The sequence below is a fragment of the Lonchura striata genome, chromosome 6, assembly GCF_046129695.1.
Source record: "Lonchura striata isolate bLonStr1 chromosome 6, bLonStr1.mat, whole genome shotgun sequence".
Classification (NCBI taxonomy): domain Eukaryota; kingdom Metazoa; phylum Chordata; class Aves; order Passeriformes; family Estrildidae; genus Lonchura; species Lonchura striata.
Genome location: NC_134608.1, coordinates 3572129 through 3595300, shown reverse-complemented (window position 1 = coordinate 3595300; position 23172 = coordinate 3572129). Strand labels below are relative to the sequence as shown.

The 23172-nt window shown below is 41.5% G+C and overlaps 1 protein-coding gene across 1 annotated transcript; it reads left to right on the top strand.

The window, feature by feature from the left end:
• The first annotated feature begins 4477 nt into the window (after positions 1-4477).
• On the top strand, positions 4478-22728 carry DLGAP5 (DLG associated protein 5). The gene is made up of 20 exons (XM_031504844.2): positions 4478-4504; positions 5076-5133; positions 7223-7472; positions 8640-8848; positions 9272-9376; positions 9802-9886; positions 11579-11677; positions 12401-12471; positions 14121-14413; positions 14751-14869; positions 14949-15069; positions 15456-15541; positions 16087-16247; positions 16963-17055; positions 18432-18651; positions 19677-19890; positions 20243-20300; positions 21354-21537; positions 21868-21917; positions 22568-22728. The coding sequence occupies exons 3-20, from the start codon at positions 7232-7234 to the stop codon at positions 22688-22690; spliced, it is 2532 nt and encodes an 843-aa protein (XP_031360704.2). The 5' UTR covers positions 4478-4504; positions 5076-5133; positions 7223-7231; the 3' UTR covers positions 22691-22728.
• Positions 22729-23172: the final 444 nt, after the last annotated feature.

Genomic DNA, 23172 nt, shown 5'->3' with positions numbered 1-23172 from the left:
GAACATTAAAATAAAACAATAGATAAAGAAAACCAGTCCTATCTTATCAGAGACCTGGAGAAAGTTTAACTCTGTCAGAGAATTAACCAAGTCCTTACAGCTCTTTTATTGTTTCCATCCTAATTAGCAGTCATATTCCTCAGAGCTTATGTTGTACTCCCTAAATCAAGAGAAGAAACTGTCCCTTACTGGCTGTATTAATTTTAACCATGAAATACAACTCTAGCAGTTCCATCCAGCTTCCACAGGAGGTATTCTGCCCCTGGGCAATGGAGACACAATGGAGGCACACACCAAAAAAAGATACAGGTTTTCTGCCAAAATTAAAAAAAAAAAACCAACCAAACTAAACTCACAAAAAAAAATCACTAAAAAAAAAAAAAACCCTGGAATTATTGTGCAAGAAGGGAAAAGGATGCTCTTTTCAGAGAAAAATGTAATGGTCTTGGCCTAAGTCACAAACCTACTTCCTGATGCTGAGATTTCATCTAATCCCACCCCACTGAGTGGTTTCTTCATCTGCTTTTGCTCAGGGGGATAAAAAAAACAATTTCCCAAAGCAACCCACTCAAAGTCACTGGAAACAAAAAAAAAATTTGGTCTCAGCTTATGGTTGGCTTATGGTTGAATCCAGCATTTCTTCTGGGGTAAATTCCCACTCCCCTCTGCCATGGAAAAAAACTAAGAAGGGTTGAATTTGTTTGGAAAGAAGTGTGATATCCTTAAGAATGTGGCCTTGGGCTTTGAAGAAAGCAGCCAGCTAAGGATGCTTTCACCTGCAGTGCTGGAGCAAATTTGTGAGTGAAATCTCTAGCAGCAGGGAACATTTGGTGTAAACACCCTGTAAATAACAGAGGATGCACAGATATGCTGAGATAAAACCACTCAGGCTGTGTTCCCTGTGCACTTTTCATGCTGACATTGCTAGTTTGCATTTTTGTGAAAGCTGGGAGCTTATAAATGTGCTACAACATCCAGCTTTTGGGTATCAGCTGCCAGAGTGCAATAGAATCTCCAGAGTCAGGTACCTTATCCTATTTATAGCCAGAGACACTTCCCAAGGGCAAGTGGAAACTCCCACCTGGGAGCAGAGACCAGCGAGAAAGAAACATCAAAGGAGGAATGTATTAAAGTCACTTTGCATAGCCAGTGTAGGTGTTTCCATCAGCTCAGGATCCCAGGCCCACACGTTGGGGTTTAGGAGTCTGTCAGTGCTCTTTGAAGGATTGGAGCAATAACAAATTCTGTTTAACACCGTGGGTGTCAAGGTTGCATTTGATGTTATTTGTTGTATGTGCTGATCTGAGGGTGGAGAAATACCCAAGAAAGGGAAGACACTCTCCAGGCTCATCCAGGTGGGAGTCCAAACATCTCTCTCTACCTGCTGGTAGAGACCATGGCATCCTCCCAGGTGACAAGCTGAGGCACTGGGGGGTGGCTTCTTCCCATTCCTGGTAAAAATGGGCTGCAGAGCAAAATAAACCACACAGAACAGAGCAAGAGGCTTAACTGTGTTCCCTAGTTGCTCAAAGACAGGAATTTCACTTCTGTTTTCTGCTCCTAGAATTTGTTCTGGTTTTTCAACTAGCAAACACTTCAGATGAAAAGCCTGAGCACAAGTGGGAACAGCAGCCAATGCATCAAAATGAATTTGCTGTTTAATACTTGATTGAGAGGTTATCAATTGAATTTGGCAACCTGTGCCCTCTGCAGTGTTTTATTTTGCCTACAGAGGATTTTCTTTGACTGCATGCAAGTGGCTGTGGGGTACAGCTTTATAACTCCATTTACCTGTACTTTCACCAAAAACATGATCAGAAAATGTAATTATTTCAGGGCTAAATTTGAGGATAGATTTCCCTACACACTCCATATTGCACTCGATATGTGCAAGGGTGGGGAGAATCACCTTCACAAAGAATAATATTCTGTGTGAAGGAATGAAGAGCAGAAGGAGCAAGTTAGCAGATTGCCACATAATGATCTCCTCAGTACAAAATGTATGGGATAATGATAGTTATATTGCCAAGAAATAAAGGTATTCAAATTGGTTCTCAAACCTCAATGGTTAAAATGGGATATTATCATAAAATCATCAGGTCTGTATGAGAACAAGGAGTTCAACCTTTCAGGCATGGCTAATACATGCACAGGATAATGAGTTTAGAAATTCAGATCGCTTGTTTATTTTTATGAAATGGTAATATGTTTATTTCTCTTAGCACAATAAAATCAGTAGCAATCAGGAATTTGACTGGAAAACACCTGATCTGAGTGTTTTAAATGATATTATTTTAAAATCTTAGCATTATTCAAACACACTGAGGCCCTTGTGGTGACCTAAATATTGTCATTGGAAGGTGTCTCTGCAGCATGTTAAGGAACCCCATTCTGGCTGTAACCTACCTGGCTCAGGTAACACCTGCAGAGGTGCACAGCAAACTCAGGGCAGGTACTCAGGTTCCTCAAGGGCCCACAGCTGTGTTATCACTCCTCCTGTTACTTCAGCTCCTGAGATTAAGCCCAGGCCATAGCAAAGCTTCCCAAATTCTGTATGGACACCCATAAGAGTGGAAATGAGCAAAGGTGCCAATCCACACACTCCGAGAAGCAAACAAGTCTTGTTTCAGCATATTCAAGTATGCAGTAAGAAAAAAAAAACAATTTTTGGTTGAAATGATGACACTCCTAAATTCACTTTCTCCCTAAAACTTGTGTTTCAGTATGACTCACATCATTGGATTATATCCTGATATAAGATAGAATTGCTGATGTCCTCAAATTCCACTGCCATAGAAGAAAAAGAGGAGTAAGAAAATCAGCAAATCCCGAGGATTGCATTGGATTGGACTCTGTACACTCCACAGATCTGAGCTCCCATGGTTCTGTTTAATTGGATCTTTTTCAAACCATCACTTTGGCAGCACTCAGTAACCTCCATGCTGCTGTTTTATTATCTCTAGCAAATAAATGACTGCAGGATTAGGCTGGATGGTCAATATTTGTGACCTTTGCTGTAACCTTTGTCAGTCTGTGCAGAAACGGGGTGACTCTTCCTGGACTGCTCCAGTCTGGGATGCCCAGAGCCACTCACTTTGCTCGCTGCCGTGGGGAACAGCTCTGTTCTCTTACTGTGGTGCTTAATCCATTTATTGCTGTCTTAAAATCGCATTTATATACAAAATTACTGATATATTTGTGTAACGCCGGAGGGGATCCCGCATTTTCAGGCTGCTGGAAGGGCACGGCTGTCTGCCTCTGACCACCGCTCCTGCTACTCAGCAGTTTCCCGTTTCCAAACACTTTTTTTTTTTTTTTTTTTTTCCCCTCAAAGCGTCGTCCCCATTTTTGCAGTGCCACCAAGCGGATGGTTCCCCCGTCAGCATTTGAATTTCCCAGGTTACCACTTCTAAACAAACAGAGAATTCTCCAGTAGCTGAGCATTGTGTTAAACGCAACCCACCCCAGCAAACAGCGGGGTTGGTGCGATGGCAGGAAATGAAGGGTCGTTAATAAAAACCACTTTGATAATGCGTTTGAGGCCCTTTCAGACTTGTGAAGACCAGGCTTCGGCTCCTCAGGAGGTGGCACAACGCGGGTATTAAGGTGTGGATACAGATCTGTGGGCTCCCCGGTTCAGGAGAGACGTGGAGCTCCTGGAGTGGGTGCGGGCAGGGAGGACAGCGGGAATGGAGCATCTCCCTGCCCAGGAAAGGCTGAAGGAGCTGGGGCTGTTCCGTCTCCAGAGGGAACCTGATCTTTGTCTGTCCCTGTCTGCAGGGAGGGCTCAGAGCCAGGCTCTGCTCCAGGGGCCAGCAATGGCACCAGAGGAACGAGCAGGAGCTGATGCCCACAGGTTCCACCTGAACGTGAGGAAGAACTTCCCTGTGCAGTGACTGAGCCATGAAGAGACACCAGAGAGGGTGTGGAGTTTCCCTCACTGCCGATATATAATATGGATATGTAAAAAGATATTCCCGAGCCGTCTGGACACAATCCCGTTCCCTGTGCTCTGGGACGTCCCTGCTGCAGCAGGCAGATGGGGCCAGATGAGCCACTGCCGTCCCTTTCAGCTCTGTCCGCTCTGGGATTCGGTGGGTGGTGGGACGGCTCATCACTATCCCTGAGTCCTGCTGGCACTGAGGGCTTTGGAAGCCCAAACGGGTGCCAGGTGTCCCCGGTCACAGGCGACACTCAGGCACAAGCGACCCCCGCCGCCATCTTAGCACCCCCGCGCCCTCAGCGGCTTCACCTCCCTCACTCCACTATCCAATGAGCTGCAAGTATGGGCGGGACATAACCCCAGACAGCCAATGGAAATTAAGAATTGTCATCGGGCGACCAATAAGCAGCCCGCTGTGGCGTTCCGGCGCTGCCAATCACCGCCCACGGTGAGGCCAAAGGGAGCGGGCGGCCCGCGCTGGCCAATGAGCGTTGGCGGGTGAGATTTGAAAGCGAGGCGGGGCGGTGCGCGCGGGGCCGCGCGGGGCCGGGGCCGGGACGGGTAATGGCGGGCCCGGGGGGCTCGGGGGTCCCGCGGCGGGATTTGGGAGTCCTGGAGGGGCTGTGAGCGCTCGGGGGAACCTTTTTGTGCTCTGTAAGGGGACCCGGCGTGGGGGTCTCGGCTGGCGGTGGGCTGGCAGCGGTGCGTTGTCTCTGAGTTGTGGGAGCACCGGGGTGCTGGCGGGGAAGGGGCTGAGGGGACAATCCTGAGGCGACTCCGCACAGCCGGGCCCGGGTGTGCCCCGCAGGCTGCTCCGACCCCCGCGGCCCGTCTCGAAACCGTCGAGTCCAGGCTTTGCTCAGTCTCTCTTTAAAAGTAGCGATGTTTGCTCTTCCTGCTCTGTTTTCTCACTATTCAACCTAAAATGTTTTCCTGCTCGTTTTACTCTTTGGTTCTTAGGGTGTTGTTGGTCAAAAGTGTCTCTTTTCATTTCCTCTTATTTATTAAAATGATCAGCTTTAATGTTTGGTACTATACGTTAGCCAGTCACAAATCCTTTATGTAAGCCCTCTGTCCCTTTCTTGCTAATAGTCTTTACTTGTCTGTATTTAAATACCAATTAATCTTCTAGGCTCCTGTTTGGGCAAGATACTCCACGGGAACAGTAACCTGGGAAGAAGAGGAGACAGGTATTTTTGTTCTAAACACGTCTTTGGGATATTGGGCATGACATACATTTTTAATGAGCAAGGTAACCTTGCTGTGCTTAAAGAATATGGCTAAAGGTACGTTTAGGAACTTTGTACTGAAAAAGGATGAGTGTGGAGACTAAACTGCTGCTTTGAGCAGTATTTATCATCCACTGGCCCCAAAAGCCTGCTGCTTCTGGGACACAGATAGTGGAGATGTATTCCCACTGTTTTCTTTATGGCTTTCTGTAATGCCATGTAATTGCTAATAATTCTGTAATGACCAATTCTGTAATTCCTAGCAGGATCAGTTCAAATGTGATTATTGGAGACACTCATTAATTAACCTCCCTTAATCACTTAAATGTAAAGTAGGGCAAATATGACCTATGAACTACAGTGGAGTTTTTTTCACTCATCATTAGCTGGCATTTTTAATCAATTTCTGAAAGCTGGAATGCAAGATGAAGGGTGAAGCCCAAGACATTCACAATTCGGGTGGTGCTGGTGTGGACCAGATCTTCCAGAATTGTGTGGAGGAGATCCAGTCCCTGATTTGAGTTTTGATTTTTATTCCCCTTTGCTCTTTAACTTCCACTGACCATTTTTTCTCCCTTGAAAAAAAGGAGCACAATGTAGTGATTTTGGTTTCTGTCCAAGCAATTTTTGGTTTCTGTTCTAAGCAATTCCAGGAGGTTGTGCAGATGCTTTTTGGTGCAAATTTCCCCCTCCATGAACATTTTCATGGAGTGGGGAATAGGGAGCTGCCACTGCCAGCACTGATGGCATCTGGACAGGCTTGGGCTGTATTCTTTCTTCCAACAGCTCAGGTTCTCTCCTTGATTGCTTTTCCTGTAAATATATTCAGTATTTTTCTGCATTATTTATATTTTGCTGCTTTTCTTCCTTCTAAGATTTGGGTTTTCCAGCTAGGCTGCTGGTTGAGTATTTGGCTTTTGTTGGCACATAGATGGGAAGGGGATGGACACCCATTGTCCAAATCCTGCACACCCATTGTCAAGGCTTTTCAGTTCTCTGATGGTTCTTTCAGTTTGATCAGAACATGCTGTCCTGAAATGAAGAGCCTCAGTAAATGATTGATTTACCAATTAATTAATAACTGCTGGGTGTTTAGTTTAGCTCTGTCACCCTGCTTACTGTAAAGCTGTTTTCTGTAAGTGGTGGAAGATGAGATGTGTGAGGTGAAAAACCCTTGACAAGGCAAGTTTTAGTGGGGATGCAGGAGATAACAGAATCCCAGAATGGTTTGGGTAGGAAGGGACCTTAAAGCCCATCTTGTTCCCATCCCCTGCCATGGGCAGGATCACCTTCCACCACCCCAGGGTGCTCCAAACCCCATCCAACCTGGCTTTGAACACTTTCAGGGGTGGGGCAGCTAAAGCAGCATCTCTGGGCACCCTGTGCCAGGGCCTCAAGACCCTCACAGAGAAAAATTTCTTTCCAATATCCCATCTATCCCTGCTCTTTGTCTGTTTACATCCATTTCCCCTTGTCCTGTCATTCCAGGCTCTCTCCACCTCTCCTGGAGCCCCTTTGGGTTCTGTTAGCACAGCAAGTGCAAACCAACTGACAATTGGCTTAAGGCTTCCCCAGGGTAAAAATGATGGGAAAAATTCTGCTTGAAATAACCACTATTGTATTGCAGTTGCATCCTGGAAACATCCTGGTTCTGAATACTCTGCTGCATGGCAAAATTCCTTGCTATCAGATAGGCCTAATCTAAATGGAATGTTGCTTCCAAGTATTGTCCTACAGCCCTGTCATTTACTTGCTCATCTCCTTAATGTGGAAAACAGCTGTGGAGAAAGCAGCCCAGCCAATCCCAGGCATGGGTGCAGTGCCCCCTCCTAATTCTGTGCCAGGCTTGGTGACCACTCAACACCCAAACTGGTCCCTGGAATGGATAAAAATAATGAGAAATTGCTGAAAGAGTTGTTGCTGAAATTGTTATTTGAGTTTTTTCTGGTCACATAGAAAAATTAAGAATTTAGTGCTTTGCTCATAACGTTAACAAATTGGAAAACAAACCATGACAGTGTTTTCCTAATTGCTGTGATTGTTGTCTAAGGTCATCAGGATGGCTGCTACTTCCCAGTTTGCCAATAGATACAAGAAGGATTTGAGTACAGAAGCCCTCAGAACCAGGGTTGCCCGCAGGAAATCCATCCTTCAGAAGGAGAACAGGCACAAGCTCTTCGAAAAGGGCCGGCAGCTGGGGCTGGCAGATGTCAATGCTCAGCCCTCCAAGGAGAGGGGAATTCCTGAGCTCAAGGAACCCAGGGAGTTGTGCTTTCAAGAGAACAGCAGTGTGAAACAGAGTAAGTAAAGAATTGCTCTAGACATTTTTTTTTAAGTGTTAAAAATTATAAGTAGGTTTAGTAGCATTATCACAGAAACCTACTAGTCAACATTTTAATTTGACAAAACGTTCAAGATTTAAAACCCTGTCAGCCTTTCCAGGTGTTAAAATCAAGACAATAAAATCTTAATACCCTCCTCACTGCTCCAGTGGTAAGAATGAAACTTAGCTTTGATTTGTCTGCAGCAGCTGAAGGAAGAATGCATTTTTTTATTAATATTCAATAGAAAGTGTCTAGGATGTGGAAAACTCCAGTCTAAAATACCATCTAGCATGTAACTGATGCCTGTCATGTGCTCAGCGATGGGCAATTTTTATATTATAAATAAAATTATTAATGGGTAAATGCATTGTATGATTTTATTTTGAAAATAGCTAGTTTATGACAACTTATTTTCCTTTCAGAAAATAGAGCCTGCATATATGCTGAATTCTGCCCCCTGGCTCTCCTGGATGTTTGTGGTCTAAGAAATTAATACTTTAAAATATTAACAGGTTTTTTTAGAAATACTTTCACCTTTAGTATTTTGATAGCAGAAGATTATTGGACAATAGTAATTTTTTTAAGATTATTTGAGTGCAGTCTGTATGTAATAGTATCAAATAAAATATTTAATAAATTTGTCTTGATTATATTTCATAAATTTCAACTTTAAGTGGATATTAATTTTTCAGGTAGACATAATTCAAGTTTGGCAACATCTTAAGGTTTTATTCTTTCATATAACTTCTGCCTCATTTATTCTCAGCCTGAGTTAGACTTTGGTATCTGAAGCTGAGTTTGCAATGACATTGCAATTGTTTGAATAGAGAAACTGGTACAAATAAACCAAATAAAAAGATGAGGTGTTAATTTTCATACCAGTAACTTTGCAAGTCTGTGAAATGGGAGTGAGTTTATAGTAATCCTCAGGTGGATATTTGGGGAAGACTATTTGTAAGTTGGAATTTACCATTGAATTCTCTTTTAGTGGGAAAGGTTAAAACACTTTAGAGATTCCAGTCAGTTCTTCTCTTACTTTCCTCTTCTAGCTGGGCAAAGTTTATTGAAAATTTCTGACTTCTTGTTGGCTCAAAAACCACCTTCATGATTTTGTAACACCTCTCTCTTGCACGCCTGCTGCAGAAGCAGCCCCAAATGCAGCCACCAAGAGGATGAACGAGCGCAGGGAGATGCTCCAGCGCTACAAGGAGGAAAAGGAGCTTCGCAAACTGCAGGAGCAGAGAGAGAGAGCCAAGAAAGGGGTGTTCAAGGTTGGGCTGTACAGACCAGCTGCACCTGGATTTCTTGCACTTGCTGCTGAGGAACCTGCAGCAGCAAAGCCAAGAGAGAAGGTAACAGTGGTAATATTTCATAACTAAATTAGTTGTATCTGTGTACTCTATTTGTGTACAAGATTATTTCAAATAAGCTGTTTATATTGCAAATGCTTTGTTAATGTTATGGTAAGGGAGTAATTTGGCTCATTCTCTTTTCTAAACAAAGCTGGGAATAGTATTAATATGTGGATTTTTGTATTTGTGACTTCATTCAGTTCAAAAACTGGAATGATTCATCCAGAAATAAAAGAGCTGTGTTATTTTAGAACTAATAACTTTTTCATATTTAGTCAACTCACCTTTGAAAGCTTTCCAGATTGCACACTTGACCCATTTTGTACAGACACGTTGTTTTCCACATTCGTGCTTCTTGCTCAGTCTCTGTGACAAAGGGAAAAAGAAGTTTATTAACTCTCATTTCCTTGGGGATGTTTCCAGGCAGCTCCTGCTTTCTCTGGAAGGATTACTCGGTCAAAAGCCAAGATCCAAGAAGGAAAATCTATGATACCAATTCTGATACCAACTGTATCTAAGTCCTCTATGGTTTGTTTTTTTATACGTGTATATATATAACTTCAGTGAATAAATTTAGAGAAAGGGATGCAATTTCAGACTCAGAGTAGTATCTTTACAAGTTTGAGTAGATCAGTACAAGCAGAAAAGAGCACAGGTTTTTCTGGATCTGTTTGTCAGTCAAGTTTTTCAAGATAACTTAAACTGTTGCTTAAATATTTTTCTTCATTCTTTTTCTGACAATTTATTAACTAGTTGGATAATGCACAATAACATACCCCTAAACCAATATATTTAAAGTTATTCTTAATGTCTCTCTACTTTTTAAAGCCCCTTGTGCCAAATAATTTGACTTTTTCCTTTATTGTAATCTAGGATAGATGAGGAAAGAAATTGGGCTACTGAATTTCTGGAAATCTGATGCTTCACAAAAAAACCTGTTTCTTTTCTCATAGGTCAGTGCCCAAGGCCAGAGCGTGCGCTCTACACAGGCAGGACATAAACAGATGAGCACAGCCAAAGTGGCTGAAAAAGAGAAAGGTATGGAAATACAGCTGAATCTGAAAGCTGGGGTTTTCTGGGGGAAAGATCCACAGGACATTTTTGGGTGTAGGAAGGAAGGAGGAGGTTTTAAGATGGCCATTCCTACCAAGGGCAGCAGCTGGCGGATTATCAAGTGTGTGGCTCCAGGGATCACATGAGCTTGTTGCCTCCATAGGCTGGGGGAAATGGAATGCAGGATCCTGACAGTCCTGGTTACTGATTATTCCCCCTGGGAGAGGGAAAAGAAACAGGTCAGTAGGCAAATTGCACAACTGCCAGATGCCTCAGCTCCTGGAGCTGTGCAAAGGTTTCTGTTTGCCTCAAGAAGAATATCACAGGTAGAGACTGCTGTTAGAAAAGAGCAAGTGTCTTCTGTGTCACTTTGTGCCACAATTACAGATATTTCTTAAGAAAACAGCAATTAAAAATCAACAACTTGTGCCACTTTTAAGGGATTAGAATACCTTGGATCAGAAACTCATCTTCAGAGCTCAGTGATATCCTTAAGTAGATACAACCAAGTCATGTGGAATGTTGATATTAATGCAAGATAGTCAGTAATTCAGAGTGAAATGACTTTCACATCATTAATATAATCAAATCAGCAAGCTGCAGACTTTTATTTAATTTCAGTAGTGCCTTTGGTGAATACTGAAAATATGTATTCATTAGTGTTTGACATAGCAATTAAAATGTTTAATTTTTGCAAAATGGTCATCCATTTATTATTTCTGTTTAAAATTGATTATTTCTTTTGTACTGAATCAAGAATATACATTATATGTACTTAAACTTCCCTGCCCATGGCAGGGAGGTTGGAATGAGGTGATCCTTAAGGTCCCTTCCAGCCCAAACAATTCTGTGATTCTTTGAAACACCAATATAAAGATGTTAACGAAGTGAATGTTTGATAAATCCAATGTTGTAGTATTTACCCAGTGATTTTTTCCCAACTTTTCATTCTACCTACAGAAACACAGCTTGACATAAAGACAAGAATAGCATTAACAGTAACCAAGTGGGGATTTCAGACAGGCAGGGGATGGAATAAAGAGCTCCCATGAAATTTGTCTGTGCAAGGAAAATGCTGTCATTTTAAAAGCCCATTAGAAACAGTGCTAAAATACAAAGATGAAAATTATGAAGATGGATAATATGGTGCATGAACTTGTCATGTATTATAAAATATTTCAGAGCAAATTACTCTTAAGAGTACTTTGTTAGATAGCATTAAATTCTGACCTTGGAAGTCTGTTATATAATGGCCAGGGCATCACTTTGTTACACCAATGGTTTGCTTTAGCTTCCAGCTGTGCAAATAACCATGGCAAAGATATTAATCTAAAAAACTTCATCTGTGAAACAGGGAGGGCCTTGACTCTGCTTGCAGGGAGCAATGGGAAGCTTTCCTTAGCTTTGTGCATGGCATCAAACACACTGGTACCTTGAGGTACAGCTGTGCAGTAAAACCACCTCCAGTCAGGGCCTCTCAATGGATTGCCTGGATGCCAGGGCCAAGCTGTGCTCTGAAATGACCAAAACCACCCAAACCTGTTCATTCTGGCAAACCCATGCAACTGATAACTGCTGGTGCATTTTTCTGATTTCTACAAACTGGAAACTTTTGGTTATTACTTGAGTGCAGCTCCTTGTTAAACTTGGAATCTCTGGGATTAATCTCTCTTGTAGTGTTGCAGACTGCAGCCCAACCAGCCCCCAGTGTGAGAGTCACCAGAGCAGCTGCCTCTGCAGCCAGGCAGGTGCTGAAACCAACTTCTGCTACTGCTGGTAAGTGAGGCAGAGTTGTGCAGCTCAGCTGTACCTTAGACTGCATTTAAGTCATGCCAAATTATCATCTAAGAAAAGGGCTAAGTGCTGGATCACTCAGCCTCTTGGCTGGAGCTCTAGTGCAATATCTACATCAACATGTTGAAACCAACACTGGACAGTTTCCCACAAAACCCATCAGTGTGGAGCATCCATGTCCACATGGTAATTACAAACTCAAAGAACAAAGCCAGAATTGGTAAAGATTGCCACTTTGGCTGTTTATTAAATATGTTATTCATAATAATGAAGCAGGAACATCTCTGGAAGATATGGGAGCCTTTGTTTTTCAGGTGAGGAATTTGTTTACTAGAATTCAGTCCACCAACAGAATTCATATGCCATATAGAAATGAAAAATCTAAACTCAAACTGGCTTGAAACTCTCTCTTCAACCTTTTAGGAAATAAAGTGACTTTTATTTTTACTATATGGCAATATCTAAAGATTGATGACTTAATAAACCTGTTTTCTTAGTGATACATCTGTTACTAGGCTGTTAAATCCTAGGCAAGGTTTTCTTTTGAATGAACTTTTGCAATGCTATTTGTTCCCTCTAACCACCTCCCACCCAAGAAATAAAACAGTCTCTATCTTTAGCAACTGAATTTTTATAGCAGTGTTTTGGTGAAAGATTACATGAATCAGCTGCCTTTTTGACCTCTGGGAGTGTCTTTTTTTGTAGGTAACCAGTCACAGAGAAAGGCAGCAAGTGTAGGAAAGCAGAAGAAAGCTGTCAAACCTGATCCCATAAAGGTAGGTCATGTAATAGTTGAAATGGAAAAGCAGTAAAACTAATTTAAGAGCCAATAACTGTGTTATTGTAGCTGAAGTGCTCAAACATAAAAGCAGTAATTTCAGTAATAAGCTAGAATTTGGGAAGGAGTTGTTACATATTTATACTGCCATATTTTAAAAAATAAGGTCAAATTTAGTGCTTATATAGAGTTACAGGATACTGTGACTTGGAAGAGACCCACAAGGATCATCTCTGTCCAACTCCTGGCCCTTCACAGGACAGCCCCAAGAATCCCACCATGGATGTGGACATGACTGATGAATGATGGGATTACTAATCAGGATTTGGACAATGATTTAAAATAGACAAGAAGTTCTTGCATGACATATATCTGGTGTTTTAACTAGTCAAAAAATGGGCAGCTTTGCTGGTTTAATCTAGCAGCTGTAAATTTTGTGCAGTTCATTCCTTTTTGAAGTGTATTCTGAATGGATCCTTTTCCTGCTCAGGTAACAATATGAGACTCTAGAAGCTAAGAAATAAACACAATTTTAGGTTTTGAACCTTCAAAAAATAAAGCTGGAAATGCTGTTCTCTGCAAAGTAGAACGCTATTGTCTGCATGATTTACAGCTGAAGGCAGTCATTGTGGTTCTTGGTGTCTTCACTGCCAGAATTTTTTATGCATTTATGTGCAGACACTTCTGTGCAAGAGCTATCCATGATTTTTTTCCTTCTTTTGCTCCACTCTTCCCTCTCACATCTCCAATCTCCTCTTTGTTCCTGTAACTGGAGCTGCTTTAGGGTTTGAGATTATGCAATCACACCCAAGCAGGAGGTGAGAGCACTTGTATCTTCCTTGGACAAGCACCTCTTCACAGGCAGGAGTCCCTGCCAGTTGGTAAACTCTTGCTGTAACCACAGGCAGCTCATTTGAAAAAGCTGGCTAAAAGCAAAATTCAAGGTTTACATTCCTAGCAGAGGTGACTGAAGTATAACAAGACTTTCAGTGGATTGAGGATGCATATTTTCTTGAAAAACCCCCAGAGTTTTTCTAGCTGGCTTGAGCTAACAATCTCAATTAGGTATCTCAGGAATGTGTTCTGTGTGACTATCTGGTCACTCATCTCATAAGAATGAGAATTATTGTTTAATTTTTTTCTCCTCTTTTAATTAGATTCTATGGTGGTAACTGCACTTGTCTTGGATTGCATTCCTCAGCTATCTGCCTTTTCCAGCTTGTTTTTCAGTCTTTGGATTGGAGTATGTGCATAAACTATGATTATTCAGCAGTCCTAGTTGGATTTAGAGCCAGTAATTCTGCTCTTGAGGATTTTATCACCTTAAAGCTTTTTTTTTTTCCTAGAAATGGGAGCATTTGTCAATTTTAATTATTGTTTTGGTTGGTAAGGTGTTCTGCTTTAGCCCCTGGAGTGAATTGTTCCATTCTTTGTAGTGAAGTGTTAACTTTTGTCTCTAGAATGATTTGCAGGTGTCAAAAATGGGTTGAACTTGTTGGTAGCTCATCACTTCTGTTCAGGTGTGCTGTTTTAGGAGCTGATTTACCTTAAGCTGTTGCCTTCCTGATGGCTTTCAGGCACTCATGTTATAATTCAGCTCATGCATATTGGTTTGATGATTTGATTTGTCTGCCTATGCTGTTACAGGTCATTTCTTCTGAACATGAAGTGGAGACTAATGCTGGAGTGGATCCAGGGCTGAGAAGTTCTGCAGCTGATTCCAAACACTCAATGCCAGTAGAACTACAGCAAGAACAAACCTCAGTGGAAAACAACAATTTTTCTCCAAGGAGACCCAGAACACGCTCCTTTGCACCTCAAAACTTTGTGTTTCAGCCTCTGAGTGGATTGGCAACCTACACTGTGACACCCATGTCTCCTTCAAGGGCAAATGCTTTTTTGACACCCAGTGCTGTCTGGAAGTTTTCAAAGTCTCCAGTGTAAGAGTCTTCCTTCTAATGGGGCCTAAAATAAAACTGAACCTCTGTGGGGATGCAAAAAACTATTTTTCTGTAGAAAGATTCACTTTGTAACAAAGTGTTGTAACACCTGATCCTCATGGTTTCTGTCATTGCTTAAATGTGGACTTAACAGCAGATGTGGATATAATCCATTATTATGTCCATGCTTGAGGAGCAGCTGTCAAAGACTCTGCACTGATTTGAGTTCTCTAGTGTTGTGTGGAGGTTTGCCTTCTAAACTGTGCATTTCTGTGAAATTGGCCATATTTGATGTCACTTTCTCAGTGTGTCTTAACTAAATGTACTTTTGTTTCAGCAAAATATTTGAAAAATCCAGTGAAACTAAAGCACAAAGGCCTAATTTAAAAAGTCAAACTTCACCTTCTGTTGAAGGCATTCAAGAACAGCAAATGACCACAAGCTCGAAAGGAGGAGGTAGAAAGTTCACATTTAGTTTATGCTGATGCTTTTAATTATCACCAGATTCTGAACAAATTCCTTTCATACTTTTCAGCAGGTGAATCAGATGAGAGAACTTCCACTCAGGGATCAAGCAAAACAACTCCTGTCTCAACAGCACTTGCAGTGAAGTCAGATGATACAATAGAGCAAGAGCATGATGTGCCCTATTTCAGGTTTGGGTTCATTTGTTTCACTTCCCTGATGTTCATTTGAAGATTCTTAATAAGAAAAATGAAACTTCTTCCAATGATCAGCTTAATTTAATGGTGATTGGTGTCTGTCAAGTGTGACCTGAGCAGGCAGAAATTCCTGTTTTCCTTTTTGTACCTTAACTGCTAGGAAGGTATGTAAACTTCTGGAGACTAACACCTTGTCCTAAGAATCATGAGCTTGAAAGTAGTAGAAAAGAAATTGTACCTCAGCCACTCAGCAAAATAAAACAATCTAATCTTCAGCTCAAAGACTCTGGATTGACTCTCTGAGAGCAAAAGGATATTAACAGCTACAAGTCAGGGAATTCTCCAGATCCTTATTTTTTTCTCTACCCCTGTATTTTCAGAAACATTCTTCGGACTGAGAGGGAGAGGCTGCTGTCTCAGTGCCTGCAGTGGGAAGGGAACCTTGAGTTGGACATTCCAGAGGATGGTAAGAATGAGCTGCAATAGGCACCAGAAGGGTGGTTCTGGGAACTGAATGGGACACAGAGAAGGACATGTATGTATTTTTTGCAAAATAGCAAAAAAAAATCTGCAGAGCTATACTAGAGGAAGTTTAGAGTTGGATCTTCCCCAAGATACAAAGTCTCCTATTCCTAAAATTTGTGTAGCACTTGCAGTGATGGTGATTGATAAAGTGAACAAAGTGCACATCAAAATAATTGTTCTATTGCCGGTCTGAAGTGTACTTAAATGTAGGAACTTTAACCAAGCTGATTTTTAAAAATAAGATTATTTTTTAATGTGGAATAAATGCCCTTATCTGGGAAAATGGAGATTACTCCAGCAATGTTTATCTTAAGACTTGAGAGAGTAATTTTTTTTTTTTTAAAGAAGCAACTTCAGAGCATTTCAGTGGACAGGAAAGCTCCATCTGAATTGGATTGCAGGTTTGCAATAGGTGGGACAACAAATTCCAGACTCCTCAAACATTTATCCAAGACATCCTGTATTTTTTTTTCTTGTTTCTACCAGCTAAAGACCTGATTCGCTCCACAGTTGGTCAGACAAGGCTGCTCATAGGAGAAAGGTTCAAACAGTTTGAAGGACTGGTTGATAATTGTGAATTTAAACGAGGTGAAAAAGAAACAACATGTACAGACCTGGATGGATTTTGGGATATGATTCATTTTCAGGTATGTACTTGCATGTTAACTTAGTAGGATAAAACTGATGGAGTTGTTTACGAACCAAGTATTGAAACTTTTTTGGTTCTATTTTTTTATCTTTAATGTAAAAAAATGCGGGTCCTTGTTTTAACACCTTGTGACAGTGAATAGTTGCAGTTGGGATGAGTTGTAATTCATGAACCAGTTCTTCTGATGTGTTTTCTTGTGGCCTGTGTGCTTTGTCTGTCTCTGGAATGAATGTTTGGTTAAATCTTACTCTGTTTTGGAGTGAGGATAGTCACAATGTCTACTTCCCAGTGTTTGGAAAATTCCTGAAGCTCACCTGAAAAGTAGGGGTTCCATGCTGCAGTATGAGAATAATGCAGAAATTACAGTAACTCTATTTAGGGCTGAGCTTAGGTGGTAGAAAACCTTCATATCTTTTCCTCTGTTAATGCTTTCTTTAGTTTCAGAATGAAATATAACCTGAATTATCAAAAGAGCTCTCAACAGTATTTGTAAATCAGCACTCAACAAAGGAGCTTGTAAGTAGTTAAATGCAGAGGTGGATTTGATATGGTCCTAGTCACAGGTTTTGACTTCTCTGCAGAAAGCATAAGAGTTTGATCTGCTTCTTCAGAAGTATTTGAGAGATATTTCCTGCAGGATGGAAGACTGTGCTTGTTTGAGTAAAGTTTATTTTACAATGTATTTTTTTGCTTTCCTTAAATGCGACCGACAGATTGAAGATGTGAATAAAAAATTTGTTAATCTGGTGAAGCTTCAAGACAATGAGTGGCAGCCACTTGATGTCCCAAGCAAAGCAGTTGCTAAGGTATGAATAGCCCCTGAAGCACATCTTTCATGGTGGCTTCTTTAGATATGTTGAATATTAAGTGAAATTCCTCTCAGGATGCACCCTTCTCCCTCACCTCTCTTGTATTATTTGGTGGGTTTTGTCCTAGTTGCCTCTTTTGGCTGGTAAGATTAGAACTAAGAATTAACAATTACTTTTTTGGAGTCATTGTATTCTTTGCTAGTAAGACAAATCTCTTAAATTTAGGATATAAACTTACTCTTCAGATATAAAACGATTTATCTGGGCCACTGACTTAACTGGAAAGTAAACCACACAGGAATTTGGGAGTGACTGCCAGTTTTGAGCAGGGAGTGCTGGATTGTAATGGTGTCCCATTAAGTCAACACCATGGGTGGCTTTAAACTGCTGCTTCTCTAAGCACAAATGGATCTGACACTCTCCAAAATAAGTTAGTGCTTATTGCAAAATAAGCTGTAATGTGAGTTGGTTTATCTACTCTTTGGTTTGAAATATATAATTGCTTCTGAGTGTTGAGTTGTATTTGCATTGCCTAAACTCTGTGCAGTTCCTTGAGACTGCTTAACTAATCATAACCTTGAGATGAAGGTGGATAAGAAACTTCAGGCATGGGAAAACAGAGGGAAGGTTGTCTGTGGGAGCTGCCCCTAAATACCAGGACTCTTCAAATGGTACAAAATAAAACTTCTTTGGAAAACTGAATGCCAGGAGAGGCTTCACTGAATGCCTGGAGTCTGTCCTGTGGTTACACTCTGTCCCTGCCACTAGGAGTCCCTGCATCCCAGTGCTTCCAAAATCTTACTGAATTTATTAGGGAAAAAAGTTATATTGAGGATTTTTGAACTGCATGTTCATTTGAAAAAAAAATATTAATGTTGTCATCACTTTAACATCTGGATGGCAGCCCAAGATATGCTGGGGGTGGGCAGAGGCCTTGATGCATAAAATTACAGAATTGTTGAGGTTGGAAAAGTCTCAACTCCCAACACTGGCAATGCCACCACCAACCCCTGTCCCCAAGTGCTACATCACATGGCTTTCAAATCCCTCCAGGAATGGGGACTCCGCCCTTCCCTGGGCAGCTGTGCCAGCGCTGGACAAGCCTTTCAGTGAAAATATTTTTCCTGATATTCAATCCAAACCTCTCCTGGTGCAAATGAATCCAGTTCCTTTCCTCCTGTTCCCTGGGAGCAGAGCCTGAATCCCAGCTGGCTGCTCCCTCCTGTCAGGGAGTGCTGCAGAGCCACGAGGTCCCCCCTGAGCCTCCTTTTGCTCCTTGCCGTGTCTGTGTTAGCAGCACCTGTGTAGAGGTTCATGTGGAATTGCTCCTCTCCAGAATTTCCAGGTGTGACCCAGCTTTCTTACCATTCCAGAAAAAGGCAGTTCCAAGTGGAGTGCCCAAGCCCAAGGTGGAAGAAGCTGCCAGAGCTGCTGCCCGGAACCGCCTGGCTTCTGTGAAAGCAGCCATGAGGGACAAAATGAAGAAGGGGCCAGCTGCTGAGAGTGCACATCAGGAGAGGCTGCCAGAGGCAGAAAAAGTGGTTTTTGAAGCAGGATTTTTCAGGATTGAAAGCCCTGTGAAAAACTTTTCAGGTGGGTGAGGCTTAATCATGATTTCTGTGATCTGAAAGTACCAAGGAGAGTTTAATGCATTTCACTGGGGAGAGGAATTGTGCTGTTTATACTGGCTACAACTCCAGGACTGGACACACTGTTTCAACCAGTGACTGATTACATCAGGGCTCCAAAGTAATCTGGTGTACATGAATGTGCTGATTTGAGTGGTTATGGCAGCATGAAATCCCTTGCTTAGACAGAGGTGAAATAGCTGTTTCAGGTTTTTCCAGCATAAATTTCATAATGAAATTCTAATCTGAGCGTTCCCAGATTCAGCTGATGAGCTTCATCATCAAAGTCAATGCCAGCTCACATCCTCTAATTGTAGGACAGGATTTGGGATTTTTTTTAAAACTAAACTTCTTGCAGTGCTGTCTTCAAATCTGCAAATAAAGTCCACTCATAATCTGTGCTCATGGTTAATAAGATTGTAACATAATCCAGTTTTCTATAAAAGCTGTTTAATAGTTCAGGTTTTTTAACAGGTGCTCAAAATACAACTTCATTTTCAGCACTTTATCTTAATGACATCTATGTGCAGCCAGTATTTCCAATACTTCTGCTTCTTTCACATTTCTAGTTCATAATTTGATTTAAAATTCCCATTTTTTGGCGCAGATCTCTCTTCTCATGACAGAACTAACAGTTTTTTTCATGTGCCTCTTGTTAGGAGGGAGCTTCTGAAAAGCTTTGAGCAACACTGGATTTAAGCCAACTCCAGCAGAGAATCTGTTCTAAATCTGTGTCTTTTAAACTGTTAAAATTGCCTAATTCGAAAGATGGAAGTTAATAATTTCAATTTCTCTTTGCAATTGTATGTAACATTTCCATCTTGTATAAGATGGAATATTTGTATAAGATGGTTCAAATATTGGATAATATTTGTATAAGATGATTCAGCAAGCAGAAAACAATTGTGTCCCTGGTTAGAATCATAATGATCAGTTCATTTCAGCTTCTGGAAACTGATGTAGGAATGAAATATTAAACACATTTTCTAGGTTTGCTTCCAAGGACCCCTGGAAAATTGGCAAATCCAAGATCATCCACTAGATCTTTGCTTGCTTCTCCTCTCTGTGGCCCTGAGGATGCAACTGCAAAACAAACCCCATCAGGCCTCAAAGGCTTCCACCCAGCACAAAGTTTGAAAATGGACCAACTTCCCACTGAACAATCTCCCCCATTGGATAAACTCCCTGATGGCCTTGAACAAAGGTAGGCATGTTAAAGCAGCTTTTAATTAACCTTGCACAAATCATTTTAGGGTTGGAACTGAAAGACATGATGTTAAAACACATTAAATGTTCCCTTTTGTTTCGGCAATGATAAAGTTTGCAAAGTACTTGTGACTTTTCCTTCCCTTAAGCAAATATTAAGAGCTTTGCCCAAATGTAATTTTGCTGCTGGGGTAGAAGTTTGTTTGCCCAGGAAGTTTGAGTTTGATGTAGCTCACCAGTGCCAACCAAGGCAGCAAAACTGCAGAACAAATTGTAAGATTATGGACAAGTCAGAAGGTGATTGATGAAGATGATTGAGAAGAATGAAAATGTTTTGGTTTCTCTTCCAGCATTTCTGTCGTTGCAGAAGAAATGTGCCTGGTTGCTGGCACAGCAGAGGGAAATAAGGTAAGTCATGCATTGTTCATGGATGTGCTTTAAATACTCTATTTTTACTAGCAAAGGAAAAATTCTTTTGATTACCCCAGACACTTGGACTTCTGATCAAATCCTCCCTTAGAAATCTTGTGGTTTCCTCAGGGTGGTGCTTTTTACCTCTGAGAGGACAAAAGTAAGGACTGCTGCAGTTTGGGCACCTTGTCTTGCTCTTTAGAACTGAATTTGAAGGTCCTGGCTGCTCCAGGAGGACACTTGTCAATTGGACAAGCAATCTTCCTAGAAGTCCACCACCTCCTGTTTTCTGGTGTGGATTTTTTAAATGCTTGTGCATTTATGGGCCCTGACTAAAAGCAGCAGCACTCAGTCCTCAGAGCATCCTCCACAGCAGAGCACTGGGCTCTTAATCTCCTTAAAGGTATAGCAGGAGGTAATCCAAGTGTCAGAAATCCATGTCCTGAAATGTCCAGGCAATGGTGACATTGCCTGTGTTTGAGTAGCCTTAAAAAAGCAGGAATGTGGCCTCTAATTCAGATGATACTGTGCTACCAGTGGAAGTCAGTGCTTTGGAGTCAATCACACTTTAGTAACTTTCATTGGAAATAGTCTTTAAATTTTATTTGTTACTGCTTGACTGCAGCAGTCATTTCCCCTCCCATTCCCCTACATATAATACATACTTTTAAAAATCCTTCTTACTAATTTTTTATTATGGCTTTTACTTCATCTTTTCTCTATTAAAATGAGAGTTGGTGATTTCACTCTCTGGGGAAACCTTTCAGTGCTGCTGATGGGTTTTCCTGGAGGAAAAGTCACCAGATAACACTTGAAGTTCAAAACCTTCTTTCCTGTGGAAGAAGTTCCCTTATACTGTCAGAGGGATTTTCAGGCTTTAAAAGGGTGTTTGGGATATGAGTCACAGCCTTAACCCTGAGCCTTGTACAGTGCTTGGAGTTAAAACTCCATCTCTGCTGAGCTGTCCATAAAATCTGTAGGCTAGATGTGTGGACTTGGTCTGACATAGTGAGGATGTGGCTGGGAACAGAGAAAATCCCTGTTTTTCAGGTCCTGGGAAATTCTAGCAGTGAATCAAAAGCAGTGGATGGCATGGAAGAGATGGAACTGTCTGAACAGGACAAGGACAGACATCTGTCAGAAGCTGCAGAGCAAGGACAAGACATCATCATGTGCAGCCCAGAGAAGGAGACCAGCTCTGCTCAGTCTGGAGAGTCACAAATGCATCAGACAGGTGCTTATCTTAGAGCTGCATGGTGCAGCTTGGGTGGCATTGCTGCAGCCTTCTGGTTATCCTAGGGATCCCTGGTAATCTGAATATTACTCTTTGAAATCAGATTGATTTGTGTGTGCTGTTAGATAAGCCTCCCTTAGCTGGTTGCACACAGTGTTCCTGGATTCCTCTGTACAGTTTCTGAGGGATATGTGAAGCAGAAAGCTAATATAAAGCAATAAATACAGTTTAGAGTTTGAATTTCTTCTTTCAATAAATACAGAAAAGAATATTGTTTTTTCATCTTTGGCAGCATCAGACTAACTTGTAAATTACATACTTATTTTTCAGATGTTTCATGCAGTGATTTGACACTCATTGACAGAAATCCTTTTGATATGGTAAGTTGACCTTCAAGTTTATTTGACTAAGGCAAGCTGCATGTTGCAGGACTGTTCACCTTTGCTGCAAACTCAGTTACTGCACAAAGAAAATTAAACTCTTAAAGATGTTATCAAGCCAATTGATGTAGCTTTAAATACAAACCACTCTCCTTGCTGGACTCACACTGGTATTCCTTATTGTACATGATGAGTGTGGGGTGAATCAAGACATTTGTAGCAGGACAATGTCTGATTCTTCTCAGATTGAGCCTTTAAATTGTGTTTCTTACAAATTTCCTTGTAGAAATTCCTTTTTTTTTCTTCCTGGAGTTTTTAAAGTCTACCCCAAATCTTTTTTTAATCACCTCAGCATTTAGAGCTGGAAGTAACATTCAGCAGGGAAAAGCAAGTGTGCAAAAGCTTTCACATTTAATACCATTAATAGAATTTGGGTGAAGGTTTTCTTGTGAAAAATTCTTTTTTAAAATATGTATTACTGACTTGAGTAAGGAGTGTCTGTCTTCAACATGGACAATGTGTAATCACTTTTTATTTTATGCCTGGGAAATAAGCTTGCAGAATTACTTTTGGGGAAATCGGAGTCCTTCCAGTGCTCTGTGGTTTAAGTGTTTTCAAACTCTGACTCCACACTCTGGCTCCTCCCACAGCCGATGCTGGATGCTGAGCTTCCCTTCACTCCAGTCAAGACCAGAGCCCAGAAGTTTGCAGCAGCTGAAGTATTCTGTGACCTCATCATGTTTTCTCCTGTTGGTCCCTCTGGAGATCAATGAAAAGTGACTTTAAATGCAAAATGTGTAAATGCTATGAACAGGAAGCCCACAGAGGGTATCTGGAACACAATCTGCTACCCTGGGGCTGTGTTGAGAGAGGAAGAGTACCCATGGTAATGAATCTGATAATGGGGTTTGTATCATTTGATGGTGCAGCTGTGATGCACCAAGCTCTGCTGTACATCAGTAGTGGGCTGTGTTCTGGTGATCCCTGCTGTGTCCTCTGGCTGTAAATTCTGACTGCAACCCACAGCATTTTTATGTTGGTATCATTTAATGTATTTCCTGTCTCCTCCAGGTTGTAAAACTGTTCACCTTTAAGCTTTTCTACCCTGACCTGACTGACCTCATGACTTATTGTTATTACAGGGTGCCCACCCCCGAGCTCTGCCTGTATCTGGGGTGAGACCCAGGCTGTTCCCTCCCCAGAACACTGCCATGCTCTGGGGGTACCTCTGCACCCCCAGGCTGCAGTGCCTGGT

What these genes read in the sequence shown, in the direction of transcription:
- DLGAP5 (XM_031504844.2), top strand. Translation starts at nt 7,232, where the DNA reads ATGGCTGCTACTTCCCAGTTTGCCAATAGATACAAGAAGGATTTGAGT. An exon ending in AGTGGCTGAAAAAGAGAAAG is followed by an intron (nt 9,887 to 11,578) that starts GTATGGAAATAC and finishes TCTCTCTTGTAG; the next exon opens with TGTTGCAGACTGCAGCCCAA. An exon ending in CCCTGTGAAAAACTTTTCAG is followed by an intron (nt 18,652 to 19,676) that starts GTGGGTGAGGCT and finishes CACATTTTCTAG; the next exon opens with GTTTGCTTCCAAGGACCCCT.